Source organism: Macrobrachium nipponense, chromosome 2, assembly GCF_015104395.2.
Source record: "Macrobrachium nipponense isolate FS-2020 chromosome 2, ASM1510439v2, whole genome shotgun sequence".
Classification (NCBI taxonomy): Eukaryota; Metazoa; Arthropoda; class Malacostraca; order Decapoda; family Palaemonidae; genus Macrobrachium; species Macrobrachium nipponense.
The window spans coordinates 62,670,690-62,690,489 of record NC_087201.1 but is presented as its reverse complement, the minus strand read 5'-3'; the positions used below and the strand labels follow the sequence as shown (position 1 = coordinate 62,690,489).

General features: G+C 43.6%; 1 protein-coding gene across 12 annotated transcripts in view; it reads right to left on the bottom strand.

Moving 5' to 3' along the window:
• Nucleotides 1-19,800, bottom strand: part of LOC135220649 (tight junction protein ZO-1-like) — a 702,643-nt gene that overhangs the window by 655,341 nt on the left and 27,502 nt on the right. For all 12 annotated transcript variants that reach the window (XR_010315743.1, XM_064257985.1, XM_064257979.1 and 9 more), the window contains exon 2: nt 10,952-11,726. Coding sequence is in view for 11 of the 12 variants with exons in the window: in XM_064257985.1 (XP_064114055.1) it covers nt 10,952-11,726 (775 nt within the window). In the remaining variant the exon portion in view is untranslated. The remainder of the gene's footprint in view (nt 1-10,951; nt 11,727-19,800) is intronic.

The window sequence follows — 19,800 nt, the reverse complement described above, 5'->3', positions numbered from 1 at the left end:
TAGAAGGGAGAGCAATACCCATATTCTCTCCCGTCTGATACCAAATGCCTCTTTTCCCAGCCAATCTTGCTGGAGGCATGCAGAAGACTGTCCTCACTAAGTCTTTCTTAGACTTCATCCATGAGTCTAAGGAATGTAATGCTCTTCATCGATATGGTGGGTTTCATTTTGAGAAAAGACGAAGACTTCTTCGTCTTAGCACTGGAAAAGAGCGAGCGCGGAGAAGGAGGAGCGGCAGGCGTCAACTCGTCTCCGTACTCCTCAAGAAGTAGGGTAGTCAACACCTTATAGTTAGACAGACCTTCTCTTCCACTATATTCGTCATCCGAGTTTTCCTCTAACTCGGGATCTACATGCGTCTCCGCTCTCCTTTCCGAACGTTCTTCTTCTTGAGGAGACAAACTCCTAATAGGAGAGGGGCTAAGGGAATGATAATCCTTCCTCTTTCCCGTTCTAATAGTCTTGGAAGGCGTCATAAGCTTCGGCTTCTCTAGAATTTTAGAAGACGCTTCACGCTTACATGACGCTTCCCGTTCGCCAAGCGTCATGGATGCACGTCTTTTTGCTGACGTCTCGATGACGCTTCGCGCTTGGAAGACGCTCCGCTCTCCAAAGGCGTCCTACTTGGCGTCATAATATTGGACGGAGCGTCATGTCTATGCTCCGTTTCCAATGACGCTTCGCGTCTAAAAGACGTCTTACGTCTCTCTGGCGTTACGAAACTCTCGTAAGCACCTGTTCTCGCTCTCGAACTAGACGCTTCTGTAAGACGTTTAGCCGTTTCCCGTCTGTATGACGCTTCTCGTTGAACAGGTGAGAGAGGACGAGACTCTTAATTGGAAGCGTCACGTCCTTCCGACGTGGCGCTAAAACTCCCACTAGAGATGACAGTTGCTCTTGAACTGCCATAATGATCTTTCTTGACGCTTCTCCCACGTCCAGTGCATGACGTCTTTCGTCATCACTCGGGGGAGAAGAAGGAAAGGGTACTTCCGCGTACACTTCAGGTGACGCTGACGCCCCCTTCGCTTTCTTGCTAGAAGACGGAGCGTCATCTGAGAAACGCTCTGGACTAGAATCTATGTCAGGCTTCATATGACGCTTCAGCGGTCTCGACAAGTTCGATTCCTTCCACCCTTGTTTAGGTGAGGGAGAGGGAGAGGACGAGAAACACTCGCGAAGGACGCTTTTTCTATAGCGCCCTTGAGCCGCCTGCCACGAAGCAGAGCTAGCTGAAGGGACGTCTGACCGTTGGGGATTCCCCACGACCTCCTTAAGGCTTTCGACTTTCCTTCTCCTCTGGGCATGGGAGCTTGGAAGAGGTCTAGGCCTGGGAGCGTCGCAGGGACGATCAAACGCCCCCTCCACAACACTGGGAGAACTCACTTCACTGAAATGCTCACTTTCACTAGCCTTACCTTTGAAGTCAGCCATCTTGGACTTCATGTCTCTAATTGTAGCTTTCAGATTGGCGATTTCCGATGCCGAATCCGAAAAAGCACTCTGAGAATGAGATACATAGGGAGAATCTACATCAGTAGGATTAGAATTATCCGTGAAAGGCTCAATAGGCCTTGAACTCACACCTTTCAATCGTCTAATTCTATCCCTCTCTAACTTCTTCAAATAAGAAGTCAAAGTCTTCCACTCTTCTGCATTCAATCCCTCGCATTCCTTACAAGTATTAATAGCAGAACACTGAACCCCCTACATTTACGGCATACAGTGTGAGGATCAACCGAAGCTTTCGGTATCCTCACCCTGCAGCCTACATTCACACACATTCTCACACTCACATTTGAATCAGACATACTGAGAAAAATCCAAAAGAGTTATTCCAAAAACAGTCCACAGTAGCGAATGCCAAAACACGATCCAGATACGTCACCAAAAAGCCGAAAAACGATGATCAAAGGATGAAATATGAATCTAAGTCAGGAGGTAATAGCAACAATGTTGATACCACCGGCGACAGAGAAAATATGATAGAAAACGGGGATGGTTCCTAGTCCTGCCGCCCAGGGCAGGCCGGTAGATCACCTTACCTACCTGTAGCGAGTGGCGCGAAATTTGAATTTCTGTCGGGGACGACGGAGTCTTAGCTATGTATATATCTGACAGGTAAGTTGATTGTATGAAAACAGAGGCCTAGTCCAAAACCAGGTTGTGACCAACTCTGTAGGTCAAACACAATCCTCTAAAAAAAGAAAAAATTAGCCCTGAGTGGGCATTAGACACTCAGGGTAGTATCCGAGCACCAAAGGCGTCAAGCACTCTGGAAGAGGGGACAGGCATTCGGGAATCAGCAACCGGTGCTAGTTGGTCGGCACCAGGAGACTGGAAGATGAATCCAAGTGTGATGTCTTACTAAAGGAGTGACAGAGGGAACCACAGAGGGAAGCACGGTGAAAATGTAGTTAGGCTGAGAGATGAGGCTAGCCTCCCTACCTCTTGACAGGAAGCAAAGAAAAGTAACTGTAATTGTGTGATGAAACAAAAACATGTTACAGAGTTTGTCTGGGCAGGAAACCTTGGAACTGGATGAAAAAGCAAGACTCATATGATGCCTAATCTTGACTAACAGGGGGGGACGACGAAGTCCCCAGAGGGTCATCCACTAAGGTTCTGAGCTACAGAAACTTGCAGACTGTCTGAAAACTTTCTTGGCAGATGGAAAAGCTTGAAAATTCCGAGAGCTGAGGTTAAACATGATATTGTCATGATACAATAAAGTTTGTTCATACTTACCTGACAGATATATATATAGCTGTATTCTCTGACGACTGACAGAATTTCAAAACTCCCGGCAAACGCAGTGGTCGGCTAGGTGGTTAGTACCCATTCCCGACGCTGGGAGGCGGATACCGGGAACCATTCCCATTTTCTATTCAGATTTTCTTTACCACTGTCCCCTGAGGGGAGGTGGGTGGGTACTTGATTATATATATCTGTCAGGTAAGTATGAACAAACTTTATTGTATCATGACAATATCATTTTGTTCATGACACTTACCTGCCAGATATATATATAGCTGAATCCCACCATTGGAGGTGGGAAGGGACAGAATAGAAGGATTTTGGAAACATTTCACATGCAGATGATTGACATCTTGGTTCCCTACCTGTTAGCATAGCTGACTTCGTGATTACTGTCACCCAAGCCTGCTTCTGCTTAACTAGAATTTCCAGCAAGGTAGTGACCTGTATAGCTGGATAGTTCTAGATGATGTCAACGGGAGCGTGACCACAATGTGACTAGACCATATTGACCATACTGAAGACAACGAAGCATAATAAATACCACCTAACCTAGCCTCACTAAAGTTAGTCCCATAACTTTCAGGCTAATTAAAGGGAAGACCGCCTCAAGCGGCCAACCCTACGACCGTAAAAAAACAAACCCATAATTAAAATCACACACATCCATTTTCTAAAGGATGGGGTTCGTATTGCTTCTCGTCCCCAATACTGCATCCGCGGAAATGTATGGTCCAAGCGAGTAGCAATTCTCATATGTCGCCTTCACATCTCTGAGGTAGTGTGAAGCAAACACAGAGTTGCTTCGCCAAAATGTGGCACCCAGGATATCATTGAGTGCCATATTTTTCTGAAAAGCCACCGAAGTAGCTACCGCTCTAACCTCGTGAGCATTAACTTTTAGCAGTTTAAGATCACCATCCGTGCAGGATGAATGAGCTTCCCTGATGGTGTTTCTCAAGAAGAGCGCCAGTGCGTTTTTAGACATTGGTAATTCCGGCCTCTTGACCGAACACCACAGGTTGTCTGACGGGCCTCTACATTGTTTGGTCTTTTCCAGATAAAATTTGAGAGCTCTGACGGGGCACAAAACTCTCTCCGGCTCTCGTCCGACGAACTCTGATAACCCCTTGATATCAAAGCTTTTAGGCCAGGGGTTGGATGGGTTTTCGTTCTTCGCTAAGAACGAGGGACTCAGCGAACACACCGCATTGTGTTCTCTGAAACCCATATGTTTACTCATAGCTTGGATTTCGCTAACCCTCTTAGCTGTTGCCAAAGCGGTTAGGAAAATAGCTTTCCTAGTTACATCTTTCAAAGAGGCAGCGTGCATAGGCTCAAATGGGGCTGACATTAAAAACTTTAAGACAACATCTAAATTCCATGAGGGAATCTTGTCTCGTGGAGCTTTTGATGTTTCAAAGGACCTCAATAGATCGTGAAGATCTTTATCATTTGATAAATCCAAGCCTCTGTGTCGAAAGACCGTTGATAGCATGCTTTTGTAGCCTTTAATCGTTGATACTGAAAGTTTGTCTATCTCTCTAAGATGTAAGAGAAAATCAGCAATCTGGCTCACAGAGGTCGTGGAGGAGGAAATATTTTGCCTTCTACACCAACCTCTGAAGACAGCCCACTTCGATTGGTAGACAGCTTGGGAAGAAGTTCTTCTAGCGTTGGCAATAGCTCTTGCCACCGATCTTGAAAAACCTCTCGCTCTGGCCAACTTTTGGATAGTCTGAATGCAGTCAGACTCAGAGCGGAGAGGTTTCCGTGATACCTCTCGAAGTGGGGCTATCTGAGTAGATCGATTTTTTCTGGAAGTGTCCTTGGGAAATCTACCAGAAATGACATGGCCTCTGTGAACCAGTCGCTTGCAGGCCAAAAGGGGGCGATCAACGTCATTCTTGCTCCTTCCGACGCCGCAAACTTCCTTATTACCTCTCCCAGGAGTTTGAATGGAGGAAAGGCGTAGAGATCCATCCCCTTCCAATTCCAAAGCATGGCGTCTATTGCTATTGCTCCTGGGTCTAGAACCGGAGAGCAGTAAATAGGAAGCCTCTTCGTTTTTGCTGTCGCAAAGAGGTCTACCAGTGGGCGTCCCCAAAGTTTCCACAACTCCTTGCAGATCTCTGGATGGAGAGTCCATTCGTTTGGAAGCATTTGATGTTGACGGCTGAGGAGATCCGCACGAACGTTCTGCTGTCCTGAAACGAACCTCGTTAGAATCGTTACATTTCTCAGCTTCGCCCAAAGTAAGATTTCCCTCGTTATCCTGAACAGGGAGCGAGATAGAGTTCCTCCCTGTTTTTTGAGATATGCGAGCGCCGTGGTGTTGTCCGAGTTGACTTGTACAATTCGTCCCACAATCCTTGACTCGAAGCATTGAAGAGCCAAACGAATCGCCTCTAGCTCCTTGAGGTTTATGTGCCAGGACCTCTGTTCCCCTCTCCAGAGGCCTGACACATCTTCCTCCCCCAGTGTTGCTCCCCAGCCCGTCATGGACGCGTCTAAGAACAACACTAGGTCTGGGCTCAGAACTTTGAGGGACATCCCTTCCGATAGCTTGACGGGATCGGACCACCACTTCAAATGCTCTTTGATCGATTGAGGGATTCTCAAAATCTCGTCTAGGTCTTTCTTGTTCTTCCAGTTGTCTGCTAGGAAAAACTGAAGCTGTCTGAGGTGCAGCCTTCCCAGAGAAACAAATTTCTCCAGCGAGGAAATGGTCCCCAGCAGACTCATCCATTCCCTCGCCGAGCATATTTCCTTCTCTAAGAAGACCGATACTTTCTCTAAGCATTTTAGCTGACGTTCTATGGATGGAAATGCTTGAAAAGCCACTGAATCCATCTGAATCCCCAGATACACGATGGACTGTGTGGGAATCAGATGGGACTTCTCGAAGTTGACCAGAAGGCCCAGGTCCTTCGTCAGCTGTAATGTCGTATGTAGGTCCTCCAGACACTGTTCCTTTGACGTGGACCGGATCAGCCAATCGTCTAAATAGAGTGAGACTCTTATCTTTGAGAGATGGAGCCATCTTGCTACATTTCGCATCAGAAGCAAGAATATCATAGGGGCTGTACTCAGCCCGAAACAGAGAGCTCTGAATTGGAAGACCTGTCCTTTCAGAACGAATCTGAGGAACTTCCTGGACCGAGGATGTATCGGAACATGGAAATAGGCATCTTGGAGATCCAAGGACACCATCCAATCTCCTGGTCTCAGGGAAGCTAAAACAGACTGTGCAGTTTCCATCTTGAATTTTATTTTCCTTACAAAAAGATTCAGCCTGCTTACGTCTAGGACAGGTCTCCATCCTCCCGAGTGCTTCGGAACAAGGAAAAGCCTGTTGTAGAAGCCTGGAGAGTTCCGTGACACGACTCTTTCTACTGCTCTCTTTTCCAACATCTGATCCAAAAGGTCTAATAAGATCTGTTGCTTTGAATCCTGATAAGAGGGTGAAAGGTCTATTGGTTCTATGCTTAATGGTGGTTTCGATAGAAACGGGATTTTGTAACTTTTCTCGATCACTTCGAGTGACCAAGAGTTCGCCCCTCTTATCCTCCATGCTTCGGCGAATAGAGCGAGTCTCGCCCCGACTGGTGTCTGGAGGGCCGAAAAGTCATTTCTTTCCCCTGGTTTTTGAGGGAAACTCCTCCCTCGAGCAGCAGCTCTTGAAGAGGCTCTTCCACGAAAGGGCTTATAATTCTTCCTAGAAGCTTGCGTGGTTCTTGAAGACATCTGATCAGCAGGACGTTTTGAAGACCGAGACAATAAGTCCTGCGTCGCTCGTTCTTGGAGATTTACTGATAAATCCTTTACCATCGATTGTGGAAAAAGATGAGCAGAAAAGGGAGCGAACAACAATTCTGCTTTTTGCGCTGGCGACACTGACTTAGCTGTGAAGCTACAGAAGAGTGCGCGTTTCTTCAGGACTCCCGACGCAAAATGTGATGCCAGTTCGTCGGAGCCATCTCTTACTGCTCTGTCCATGCATGACAAAATACTCGCTAAGTCCTCCAATGAGATGGAATCTGGGCTTCTTAAGGACTGAACATCCAAGACGCCCAAACACCAATCTAGAAAGTTAAAAACTTCCAAAGTTTTATAAAGGCCTTTGAGATGGTGATCTATCTCCGACATTGTCCACGAAACTTTCGCAGATGCCAGGTAAGATCTTCTAGGAGCTTCCACTAAGTTGGCGAAATTGCCTTGTGCGGAAGCGGGGATTCTCAAACCTGCTTCCTCTTCTGTCTCGTACCACTTCCCCGATCTTCCACTAAGCCTTGTGGGGGGAAGTGCAAAAGAAGTCTTGCCCTTTGTCTTTTTGGATCCATCCAATCATGGATTCTTTTAAAAGCCCTTTTAGTCGAGAGCGAGGTGGCCATTTTGACAAAATTTGGAGTCTTCCTTGCCTTCGAAGAGGTTAGTTGCGAAGGTGGAGAGAGAGGAACTGGAGCTCGGAACTTCTCGGGAAACAAATCTTTTAAAAGACGAGTCAAAGTCTTATAATCCACAGAGGATGAGGTTGTAGGATCCTCCTCCTCTTCCGAAACAGCCTCGCTTGATGATTTATTTTCTAATGGAGACATAGCCTTATTCTGCATTGAACGAGAAGAAACCAAAGTTTCACCTCCCTTTCGAACCGTAGGTTTTGTGTTTGAAATCAATTTTGAAGAGGAGAGTCTGCTATGTTCTCCTAACCTTGACTTTCTCTCCGAATTTTCCAAACTGACGTCATACGATTTCTCTTGACGAGCACTGATATTGTAGTTCCTACTACCTTGAAGCATATGGCGCTTAACCTTCTGACTAGCGACCTGTTCTTTTCTTCTCAGAGTGACTTTATGCATCGACCCGCCAGCGCCCTCAAAAGCGTCCTCATTTGCATCCTGGAAAGCGTCCTCATTTGCGTCCTGGAAAGCGTCCTCCTTTGCGTCCTGGAACGCGTACTGATATGAAGGACGACGAGCGTCCTTACTAGCACTACGCCTCGCGTCCTCAAAAACGTCCTCATATTCATCTTCATATCCTTCTTCTGAACTAATATCGTGCGTCTGAAGTCTCTCCAGCCGACGTTTCCGACCCCGAGCGTCCCGAGAAGCGTCCTGGTTAGCAAAGCGTTTGTTTTGTTGAATATTCTCTTCCTGTAAGTCAAGATCAATTCCTCCCAATTTTATTTCTGAGCGATCCTTCTGAACGTTCTTCGACTCTGGGAAAAGACGACGGCGGCGGCCGCCTGTGCGGCACCTATTGTCTTTTTCTTTACCGCCAATACTTCTAGAGACTCTCTCAGCAGGACTGCTTGCGCGTTCCTGATTGAGTCGATGAGGTCTAGAAGGCGACGGATCAGACGAAGACGAAGAACGAAGAGAAGCCGCAGGAGAACGTCTAGATTTCTTGACGGGTAGCCAAAGATCTTTTTTACGACTACGTGATCTTTCCTCTTTCTTGGCGAAAAACGTATCCAACTGTTGACGAATCGCTTCGAGAGTCTTTTTTGATGGTGAAGAACCATATGATGGAATGAACCTTTGAGAAGAAGATGGGCGAGGGGACGCCTTCTTCCTTCTCTCCGGGCTCGAATCAGGACGCTCAGAAAGCGTCCTAAATCTCTTGTGCGGGATACTGTCTTCGAAGTCTTCCGGAGAAGACCGAAGCGTAAATCGAGGCGGAGGACGCTCTCGATCTCCCGATGAAGCGTCCTCTTCCATCATACTTTTCCTAAGAGGGCGAGAAAGACGATGGTCGCCAGTGCGACGTCTTACGTCTTCCTTACCACTCTCACTTGGAGAGGCTGCGTACTCTTCCGTAAGACCTTTCCTAAGAGGGCGAGAAAGACGATGGTCGCTTGTGCGACACCTTACGTCTTCCTTACCACTCTCAGTCGGAGAGGTCTTCCGAGATTCCCACCCACGGTGAGGTGAGGACGTCTCGGAGGAAGAGAAGCATTCCTTCAAAGTTCGAGCTTGCGCGCGATCTTTGGCAGCCTGGGATGCGTCTTCAGGATCTGCCGAAGGGACGCCAGACCGGTGTTTAATTCCCGTAACCCTCCTTCGGCCTTCGACCTGTCCATTCCCTGTGTTCTGGGAGTCCGACAGAGGTCTCAACCTGGAGGCATTATAGGACCATCTGACGCCCCCTCCACTTCACTAGGGGCACTAACATTATCACTACACTTTTGCACATTAGATTGTAGCACTTTCATTTTCGATTCAAGGTTCCGAATCGATTCTAAAATGGTAGAAAGGGCATTCCCTTCTGTAACAATCACTTCCTTATCTGAAGGAGAAATTATAGGGTTATGCGTAACATGTTCTACATTTATGTTAGATTGAGCAACCTTACTTTGACTTTTAACAGAAGCACTCCTGGAGGAAGACCTCCTAATTCTGTCACGCTCAAGTCTACGAATGTAAGATTCATACGCCTTCCATTCGACATCAGTCAACACTTCACATTCTTTGCACCTATCATCCAACAAGCAAACATGCCCTCTACAATTCACACACACTGTGTGAGGATCTACCGAGGCTTTTGGTAGCCTCACCTTACATTCTTCTACACCACACACCCTGAAACTAGTAGAACTAGATCCAGACATCTCAATACTAAGAAAAATCAAAGCCAAAATCAAAATCCAAACCACAATAGCGTATGCCAAATCACTAAGCCAAGTCCGAAACCAAAAGACAATCCAAATACTCAAGTGACAAATGAAGTTTTCGAAATCCTAAGCGGAGGTCTGTAAACAGATGTTTACCGACCGGCGACAGAAGAAAATCTGAATAGAAAATGGGAATGGTTCCCGGTATCCGCCTCCCAGCGGCGGGAATGGGTACTAACCACCTAGCCGACCACTGCGTTTGCCGGGAGTTTTGAAATTCTGTCGGTCGTCAGAGAATACAGCTATATATATATCTGGCAGGTAAGTGTCATGAACAAAACCAAAAATAAGGACCCTGCAATGATGGTTGTGTTCAGAGGAGGAGGTGATGAAGATCTGGAGGCAAAAACCGGGGCCAATTGCTAATGTGCAGACTTCACACAGGGGATGAGCACCACAGCTCTTCTCTTCTAGAGATTCACTAAAAATCCTCTCCACCACCCTTGTCCACAAAGGACAAGCTTAGAGACAAATCAAGATGATGTCTCTCTTTGACAGGGAAGCATAGTTCCCTGAAGCCAGAGGAAGGAAGACAAGAGGTGCTTGTCTTGCTCCTTCCAACTAAAGCCAAACTCCTAACTCCTGGTGAGACTTTGACAGACACAGAAAAGTATTCTGTGAATTAAATATGGATTCAATATCGCATCCTGGCAGAGCTAAATTTACATTTGCTTGTTTTTGATTAAGGAAATTTAACACACAAATCACTATATATGTAGGCCAATGGTCTCAGCCTTGCAGCATGTTATATTTCATTGGTACTTGAGGAGGACAGTGGCTAGTAAAGATCTGTTTTCCTAGTTCCTAACACTCAGCAGATTACAGACCTTGGCACCCTAATCACTCTTATATTATGAAAAGAACAAACCATTTCCCAACAAAAACAGTTACTCACGAAATGGTATATGTACTGATGGGTTGTTATAAAACATATGAATTTCTTCTTGTAAAAGATTTATTTTTTATATATACAAACCCATCAGTTAATGACCACTCACTTCTTGTTGCAAGTCTAGATCACAAAGCGAATGACTTACCATAACTGTAAGTGTGGATGAATAAGAATCATACTTAGTCAGTTGATGGATCACTTCTTTTCTTTGGAGTTTATTTAAAGGAGCTGCAGACTACAGGATTAAGCAATTATGAATTGATGGGTTTGTATAAAAAATACAGAATAAAAAAGTTTCTCCCTTACACTAATAATCACCAAAATCAGACTAGTAAAGGAACATGCACACCTTAAGTAAAACACAACTTACTTCCATTCATAAATTATGTCCTATGCTTGATCTTATTAGGTATCATTGCATAATTTGACAACCATTATACCTAAACTTTCCAAGAAAAACCTATAGTTTTGTGGAGAACTGAACTTTCTATGCAATTCAAAATACAAGTAATACCAAATCTTCAAAATGTACAACAAATCTATAATACAAAATACGAAAATAAGAGTATGACATTATCACAATCACATAATGAAATTCTCAGTACACTAACTTGTTAAATCACACTTACCTATTTGACAGCTTTGGAGACGTTGAAATAAACTGGTTAAGAGTGCTCTTGTCATAAAATTCTTTAAAGGAGTTTATGGAGTGAATGGAGTGTATAGAATTCAGAGAATGCTCCCTCCGATGGTGAATACCACCAACAGCACCACTCTCTTCAATAGGAGGTGGGGGTACTGGGGGAGGTTCAGTGGACCCATAGATGCTTCCAAGAGATGCAGAGCCACTATATATTCCAGACGATGGATGGCTGCCACTATACAGACCACCTATGCCACTATATATTCCAGAGACTGAAGGTGGACTACTTCTATAAGCTGCATACATAGCTGCTTCAGCATTGGAGGGAGGTGGTGCTGGCGGTGGAGGATCATCTGACTCTGGAGAATCATCAGGACAAGAAAGTTGGTTGGTAGGACCTGGAGATGGAGGGTCGTCTGGGCTCTGGCTAGAACTTTGACTGTCCCCAGAATGCTTAGAAGGAGGATTTGACTTTGGACGGGGTGAATGATTTCTTACTGAAGGCGGCTTTGTGGGTGGGGCTGGGGGAGGTGTGTGAGCAAGAATGGGTGTTTTGGGTGAGTTTGGAGGAGTGTGAGCTAGGTTAGGAATATTAGTAGAGGTATCAGGACTAGCAGTGCCATCGCTGCGGTCTATGCTAGGTATGCTATGCAGGGAGAGCCGTTCAGCCAGGGAGGCTACCTCATCTTTGGCATTTGTCACATTATCATCATCTTTGGGTGTGGTAGGAACCAGGGGTTCTGGTGTCTGTCTTCGGTCTGCTGCAAGATATACATAAATTATTAGCAAAGCAGTAAAGGCATTTTCATCTACCAATCTCATCTCATTAACAAGCTTTAAATTTCTCTTAAGATGAGCTTGCAGTGTCAGTTGTTTACCTTAATATGTCTACCTTTACAATGTCTATCAAATATACCATATAAATTTACATTTAATAACATAAATGAAAATTTCAACTATACACTACAAAATGAAAGCATTCAAAGTTGTTTAAAATCATTAAAAATACAGAATCATTTCACAGAAGTTAACTCATCTAAAATTATACCAATACTAAATAGTTTAGAAATCTTATGCCAGCATTAAGTCACTCCTTTCAAGATTCTTTATGCTTATGGATAAAAATACCATCTAAAACTTATAAAGCAAACAAGCACATTCCAAGCAACAGCATACCAACTGTTAAAAAGTTTGCATTTAATCAGCCTTTCAGAAGGAATCAAATACTGCATACAATTACACTTAGGTATTTTGGTTATAATTCTAAATACATTTTTAAATAAAATGATTTTATATATACTTACCAAGTAATTACATAACTATAATTTCACTATTCGTCAGCAGCTAGAATTTTGGAAATTTGCAGTAACACTATTTTGTTTTGGCTAGGTGATTGACCCCACCCTCTTTCCAGGTAGAGAGGAACCTACTTAGTGCAGAGTTCATTTGCTAATGCCCTTTCCATCCATGAGAAGGGAGGAGGGAGAGCTTTGATTATATAAAATCTCATTTTATTATAAATATATTTTTATATATGCAACTTACCAAGTAATCACATCGCTAAATCCCAGATACAGGGATCTACTAGATTCCAATTCATATTACAAAATGAACAGAAAAACGGAGAAAGTGCTAGCATTTAGTAAAATGCTTGTTGGTTCCTTACCTGTTAAAAGAGTTGCTACAGATAATTACTGCCTTTTGATGACGCTCATCTTAACTTGTAGAAACAAGGCAGTAGCCAGGTATCGTCTTCTACTACAGTGGGATCCACCGCAGCTAAGGAAAAGTCCGTGAATAGCAAGGTCTAAAAACACAATCCCTTGTCCAGGCCGCAGTACCAAAACACATCGAAAAACTAGAGTAATGAAATTGCCACCAAATCCATACTAAAATCCAATACCCAACCACTAAAAAGGACTTGAGGGTACTTCAAGGTTAGGAAGAAATGGTTTCCTCACCCAACAACATGCCAATAATAAGAAGCAAATACTAACTTGCACTTCCAGTAGGTAGCTTGAACTATGAGGCCAGAGAGAGGTTATACTTAAAGGAGAGTGATGTTGCAACAGCTCTCACCTCATGCGCTATAACTTTCACTATTTTAAAGTCAGCCTCATTTATCTGTGAATGTGACTCTACTATAAGGTTCCTCAGAAAATATGCCAAGGCATTTTTGGATAGAGGATGTGAAGAGTTTTTACCCAAACACCAAAGGTAATCAGAAGTGCCACAAATCTTCTCTGTACGTTGAAGACTTGAGAGCTCTGATTGGACATAAAAGTTCTCTCTTCCTCTTAAGACTTATAATCATGAAAGAACGAGGCCAAGGCTTGAAGGGTGACTTGTTTTTCGCTAGGAATCCTAGGGTAAATGAACATACGGTATTACCCTGTAAAATACAAATCTTCTTATCCATTACGTGAGTTTCATTCACCCTCTTCACAGTAAATAAGGTCACAAGAAACAAGGTTTTCCTTCTTGAAGTCTCTTAAAGAGGCTGAATGCAACTCAAAACATGGCTCTGAAAGCATTTAAGCACCACGTCCAGATTCCTAGACAGGAATTTTGTCTCTTCCTGTTTAGACATGTCATAGGATCTGATGAGATCGGATAAGTCTTTGTTAGAAGAAAAATCCATGCCTCTACTCTTGAATATGGAGCCCAGCATGGCTCTGTAGCCTTTGATTGTGGAAGTGGACAATCCCTTCCAAGATCTCAATTATTGCAAGAAATCAGCGATTTCTGCTATACGTAGATGTCTTAGAAGACGAGATGTTATGTCTCCTGCACCAAGTTTGGAAGATTATCCACTTTGCCTGATACATGTTACTTGAAGACTTTTCTTCTGCACTGAGCAATAGCTCTTGCAGCTGGGCTTGAGCCAGAGTGGACAGTTCTTGGTGGTATTGTCTGAAGTGGGGCTGTTTGAGAGTAGACTAATCTTTTGTGGTAACAGTCTTGGAAAGTCCATGAGTACATCCAAGAGGTCTGAAAACCATTCCTGCACAGGCCAGAATGGTGGTAGTACTTGAGTCATTGTAAGGTTCTGATGTGACCTGAACTTGTTTGTGACCTTTCTCATCATCTTGAATGGTAGAAAGGCATAAAGGTCCTTGTCCAACCAATCTATCAGCATTGTCACTGGGAACACAAACAAGTCTGGATATTTCTTCCCGTTCCAATTGATCCTGAGGAAACACTGAAGGTTCTTCATGTGTAACCTTCCCAGCGACACAAACTGCTCTATGGATGAGGGGGTCCCAAGAAGACTCATACAATCTTTTGTCGAGCAAAACTGAAGGGAGAGAAACTTCTCTACTTTCTGGAGGCACAAGTCGATCCTCTTGGGGGAGGGAAAACCCTGAAAAACTAGAGCTGATCCTCATCATCAAATATACTATCTCTTGAAAAGGGACTAATTGCAACTTCTACAGATTTACAAGCAGGGACAGGTCTTGGGCTAAAAGGGTTTTCTGTAGGTCCTCCATACATTTTGTTTCTGTCTGCGAGCAAATAAGCCAGTCATCCAGGTAGAGAAAAATCTTTAAACTGCCTAGGTGCAGCCACTTTGCAATGGGGGCTAGAATGTGGGTAAACACTTGAGGAGCTGTGGACAGGCCAAAACACAGCGCTCTGAATTGATAAATCTTGTTCTGGAAGACGAACCTTAGAAACTTCTTTGAGTATTGGTGAAAAGGGATACAGAAGTACACTTCTTCCATATCGATCGAGATCATCCAATCTCCTTGATGAATGGATGATAATACTGTCTGATTCATCTCCACTTTGAACTTGGTTTTCAATACAAACAAATTCAAGGTGCTTATGTCCAGTACGGGCCTCCAGTCACCCCCAGGGCCTTGGGAACCACGAATAGCTGGTTCTAAAAACCCAGAGTGTGAGGGTCCTCTACCATCACTTCTATTGCACCTTGTATAAAAGGGTCGAGACTTCTTAGGCGATGACAATGAATTTCTCTGACTTTGCAGAGTAGGCAGGTAAAGCTATCAGTGAGTTGGTCAAAGGAGAGTTTCGAGCAAATGGAATAGAGTAACCCTCTTTTAGAACCTTTATTATCCATGGTTCTGCACCTCTCACTTCCCAATTCTGCCAAAAATGGAGCCTTGCTCATACTGGCATATGGAGGACTTGGTTTTCATTTCTTTGCTGGAAGTTTAGAGGAAGACTTCTTAATTGTTCTGGGAGTACAACGCACATTCCCTCAAGTACTGGGGAAGGATCTTCGTTTACCTCTGTCACAAAAGGCTTGAGTGGCCGGAGCTGCTGGTGAAAAGAAGTTTGGGAAATTTGCTAATGGATAAGGAAGCAAAGAAGCATATGCAGTAGGAGGAGTTTCCTTTTCTAATTCATCTTCTTCCTCTTCCAAAGAAACAGGTGACAAGTTGGCCTGGAGTTGAGAAGTCAACGGGGTTTTCTGAAATAAACTGAGATAGTCTGCTAAAGAGGGCTCAGAAGCAGCAAAAACTTGTAGACCTGTAGACTGAAGAGGTGCTGCAGTGGTTACAAACACTCTCAACTGAGTAGAAACAGGAGCAAACTTTTGAAATACAATGTACTAGGATGATCTGGTGCTGAAGGGAAGCTCTGATACCAATGTGAGCTCATGAGATAATGGCGCTAATGGGCACTCCTGCACCAAAGGGATCTCATGCAACAACGGGAGCTCTGGTGTCACTGGGTACCTTGTAGACGCTGTGCCAATAGAAGATAAAGGACACACAGGCACTGACAGATGCTCTGGTGCAGGATGTTTCCTAGGTCTGAAGGCATAATTGGAAGGCACAGGAAAAACGATACTGAAGGGTGCTTAGGAGGCACTCCAGGAACAGATACAAAAGTATCATTATGTGCACAAAGCGACTTGGGTACTGCTGGACGGACAGCTGGCAAACGAGACACAGGAGAAGAATCCGGTGCCAAAGGACGCTCAAGAATCTTTGTGCAAGATCATCAATAGGAACGACAGCAGGATGCTCTACAGACGATTTCCTTGAAGAGGTTGTCCTGGGAGAACCGCTTGGGACTATCCCAGAAGCTACACAACAGGTGCTGATCCAGCACAAGATCACTAGTCTTCTTGGAAGGGACAGAAGTGTGTGAACCATTAGGAGCTCGTCTTTTCGGAGGACAAGACTCATCCACAAAGCACCATAGGCACCTAGGGGATGACTCCTCAGCACTCAACACACAAGAGGAGAGACGAGTTACTTCCTTAGAGACACCTTTCCAGCGACACTTTTTCGAAACCTGGGATACTTCAACAGGAACAACTGATGGAGCGATTACCTGTGGGCTGACCCCACTGACCTTCCTTGGGCTACCAATATGCCAGGGACCTTTGCCTGGGAGAATCAGTAGGATGAGCAGCCACCTCCTCCACTGTACTTACACTGTCAATACCTTTGTCACCTACCTTATCCATTAGGACTTTTACAGGTGCTGCTAATTTTTTCATGGCCTGCAACATAAATGAAAATTTTTCATCTACCAACGATTCTAGGCTAGCAACAGGGTCGGGTTCAGGTGCAAAGAAGCCAGGGTGAAGATTGGGTTGAGCAGATTGAGATACAGGAATAGGTGGAACAGATGGAGAATCAGAAACAGAGAGATCAACATCTGCTGGCTCTAGAGGCCGCTTTCCTCTTCTTGCTCTCTAATTTGTTCATAGACTAGTCAAAGTCTTCAACATCTTATCATCCTAATGTTCACATTCCCTACATGTAAATTGAGGGGAGCAAACTTGACCCCAATAACTAGAGCAAATAGAATGCGGATCATAGCCAGATTTAATTAACCTTGTGTTGCAGGCTGCAATACCTAACACTTTGAGAACTAGTATCGGATATCGCCAACAATACTAAATTAAATAAAGTCTAAAAGTTAAAGCCTTGAAATCATAAGTGAAAATTGGTAAACTAATTTCCTGCACTAACTCTTTGTGCCTAATCAGCTACCATAAAGCAAGAGTACTTCACCAAATTGCCAGAAATAATCAACTGAGAAGTTCTACAATGCAAAAAAAATTCAGCTGCTGCCAATCACTGTTACAGTTCATCAGTCAGCAGAAACAACTGAACTCCGTGATGAGTTGGTTCCTCTCTACCCAAATCAAAATAGTGCTACTGCAAATTTCTAAAATTCTAGCTGCTGACAGATAGTGAAACTATAGTTATGTAATTGCTTGGTAAGTTGCATATATAAAATATTCTTTCCAAAGACCATCAAAGACTGCATAAAATAACTGATTACACTCCCAAGAACTTTTTCATAAAAACAAAGAAACATATAAACTACCAAGAAATATTCCACAAATCTTGTATAAGTAGGTATATACGTATACTATCAAGAAATGTAACATGAGTAAAGTGTTCCATATAAATGTTACAAAAGTATATGATGTAAAGAAATGTAACATAAGAGTAAAAGGTTCATGATCTTACTAATAATGCTCCACAGATACAAACAGAGCATATGACCTGCCATGAAATGCACCATATCACCAAAAGCACATTATGACATCTTGTCTTGAACTTGTCATTCTCACCACGGAATACAATAGAGAATGTTGGAAAGGGTTAGGAACCAGACAAAATATCAGTTAGCATAATTCATATAATTGCAGAAAGCATAGAAAAGTAAGCTCCTGAAAGAGTGGATGACTCATTCCATGGAGAGGTATGACACTGGCTCTTCTGCAGCCATATGCAACAAACTCTTCCTGTAAGCTGTGATCTAATATCCAGACCCAGCTTAGTTAACAAAAGTGGTTATCACTATGAACTCATGGAATGTTGTTAAATATATGCTTATAGCTCATCTAAGAAAGATACTTTCAGAATAAATGAAACAACCATCTCCAACCCAAAAGTTGTCTGTATTCCAAAGCCTTTTATAAGCCCAGCACCAATTATCACTGACTTGTAAAAATTAATTTGAACAGCCTGATAAAAGCTTCCCCTATCTCCTAGGCTGGCTGCTTTTCCAACGTGCTGGCCACTTTTCCAATTCTTATATAAATGCTAGGGTGATTGCAAGAGGAGAATATGGATAATAACACAATCCAGGTCTCTCCTTCCAGAAAATGAACAAACAAAGTATACACTCCTCTGTGCTGTCAGTCTCTATGCCTTGTAAAGATAATCTTCCACTGGTGACATCAGGGCAAGCGTAGGATATATTGAAAGTACTTCCTACTCTTTTTCTTATGATAATTATGACAAAACAAGTGTAGAAACCTCCACACACTGAGGAAAAATGATCTAAGAGATTTCCCAAGTAATCAAACTATCATTGCTAACATTTGGGGGCTGACAGGTACCCCATGAGAACAAGTGGTGTGAATCACCCAGAAATTTTGTTCTGCCTTAATACTATGCTCATTTGTCTTCATCATTGGTATTCACTGTAGGATAAAAATGATATTGTTATGTTACAATAAAGTTTCATACATACTTACCTGGCAGATATATACATAGCTAAGACTCCGTCGTCCCCGACAGAAATTCAAATTTCGCGCCACTCGCTACAGGTAGGTCAGGTGATCTACCGGCCTGCCCTGGGCGGCAGGACTAGGAACCATCCCCGTTTTCTATCATATTTTCTCTCTTCCACCTGTCTCCTGCGGGGAGGCTGGGTGGGCCTTTAATTGTATATATCTGCCAGGTAAGTATGTATGAAACTTTATTGTAACATAACAATATCATTTTCATACAATCAACTTACCTGTCAGATATATACATAGCTGATTGGCACCCTTCGGTGGAGGGTAAGAGACAGCTTCTATATGGAATAGACAGGTAAACAACATATGTTGTAGGTATAAATAAAACCTTGGTTCCTACCTGATAGGTGGTAGACTTCGTGGGTGTTTGCCCAGTAGTCTGCATCACTCAAGAAACTTTAGCGAGATATATGATCTATGGCCAAGAGTTCTTGTGGGTCTGCCGATGGGGTCTTATCCGCTTACTCGGCAGAGCCTGAAAGGACTTTGTCATGGGTGCTGATCCACTTATATGACAATACACCTTATGAAGGAGCACACAACCAATCCCGACCACCTGATCCTAACCATATGTTAGAACTAAGGATTGTTCCGAGTTATCCCCGAACTCGTCACAACAACCGTAACTCAAAACCACTACGCACACATACATAATTTTCAAAAAAAAATTATACTCAACTAATTGGATATGACAAGAATTCTCTTACTGAACAACATAGACGGCCGCCGTGCTAGCCTAAGTCCTCCATTGTTCGAAGAGACTCTCGACCATATCCAAAAAGAAGAAAAGTATATACATTTAAGGATTGGTGTCGGCTCCCGTACCCAGAATCGTATCCGCCGATACGAAAGGACCTAGAGAAAAACACTTCTCATATGTCACACGCACGTCTTTCAAGTAATGAGATGCAAATACTGAGTTGCATCTCCAAAATGTCGTATCTATGATGTTTTTAAGCGACATATTCTTATGAAACGAGAGAGACGTCGCTATAGCTCTCACTTCATGAGCTTTTACTCTCAACAGTTGTAACTGTTCGTCAGGACAGGCCTTATGAGCGTCTGTAATGACGTTTCTTACAAAGAATGCCAGCGCATTCTTGGACATCAGTCTTGTGGGGTCTTTTACCGCGCACCAAAGACCTTGTCTAGAGCCTCCCATTTGATGCTTTCTCTGAAGGTAGAACTTCAGAGCTCTAACAGGGCATAGAGACCTCTCTGCTTCTCTGCCTACGAGACTCGACATGCCTTTGACTTCGAATGACTTAGGCCAGGGATTCGTAGGATTCTCGTTTTTCTCTAAAAACAGG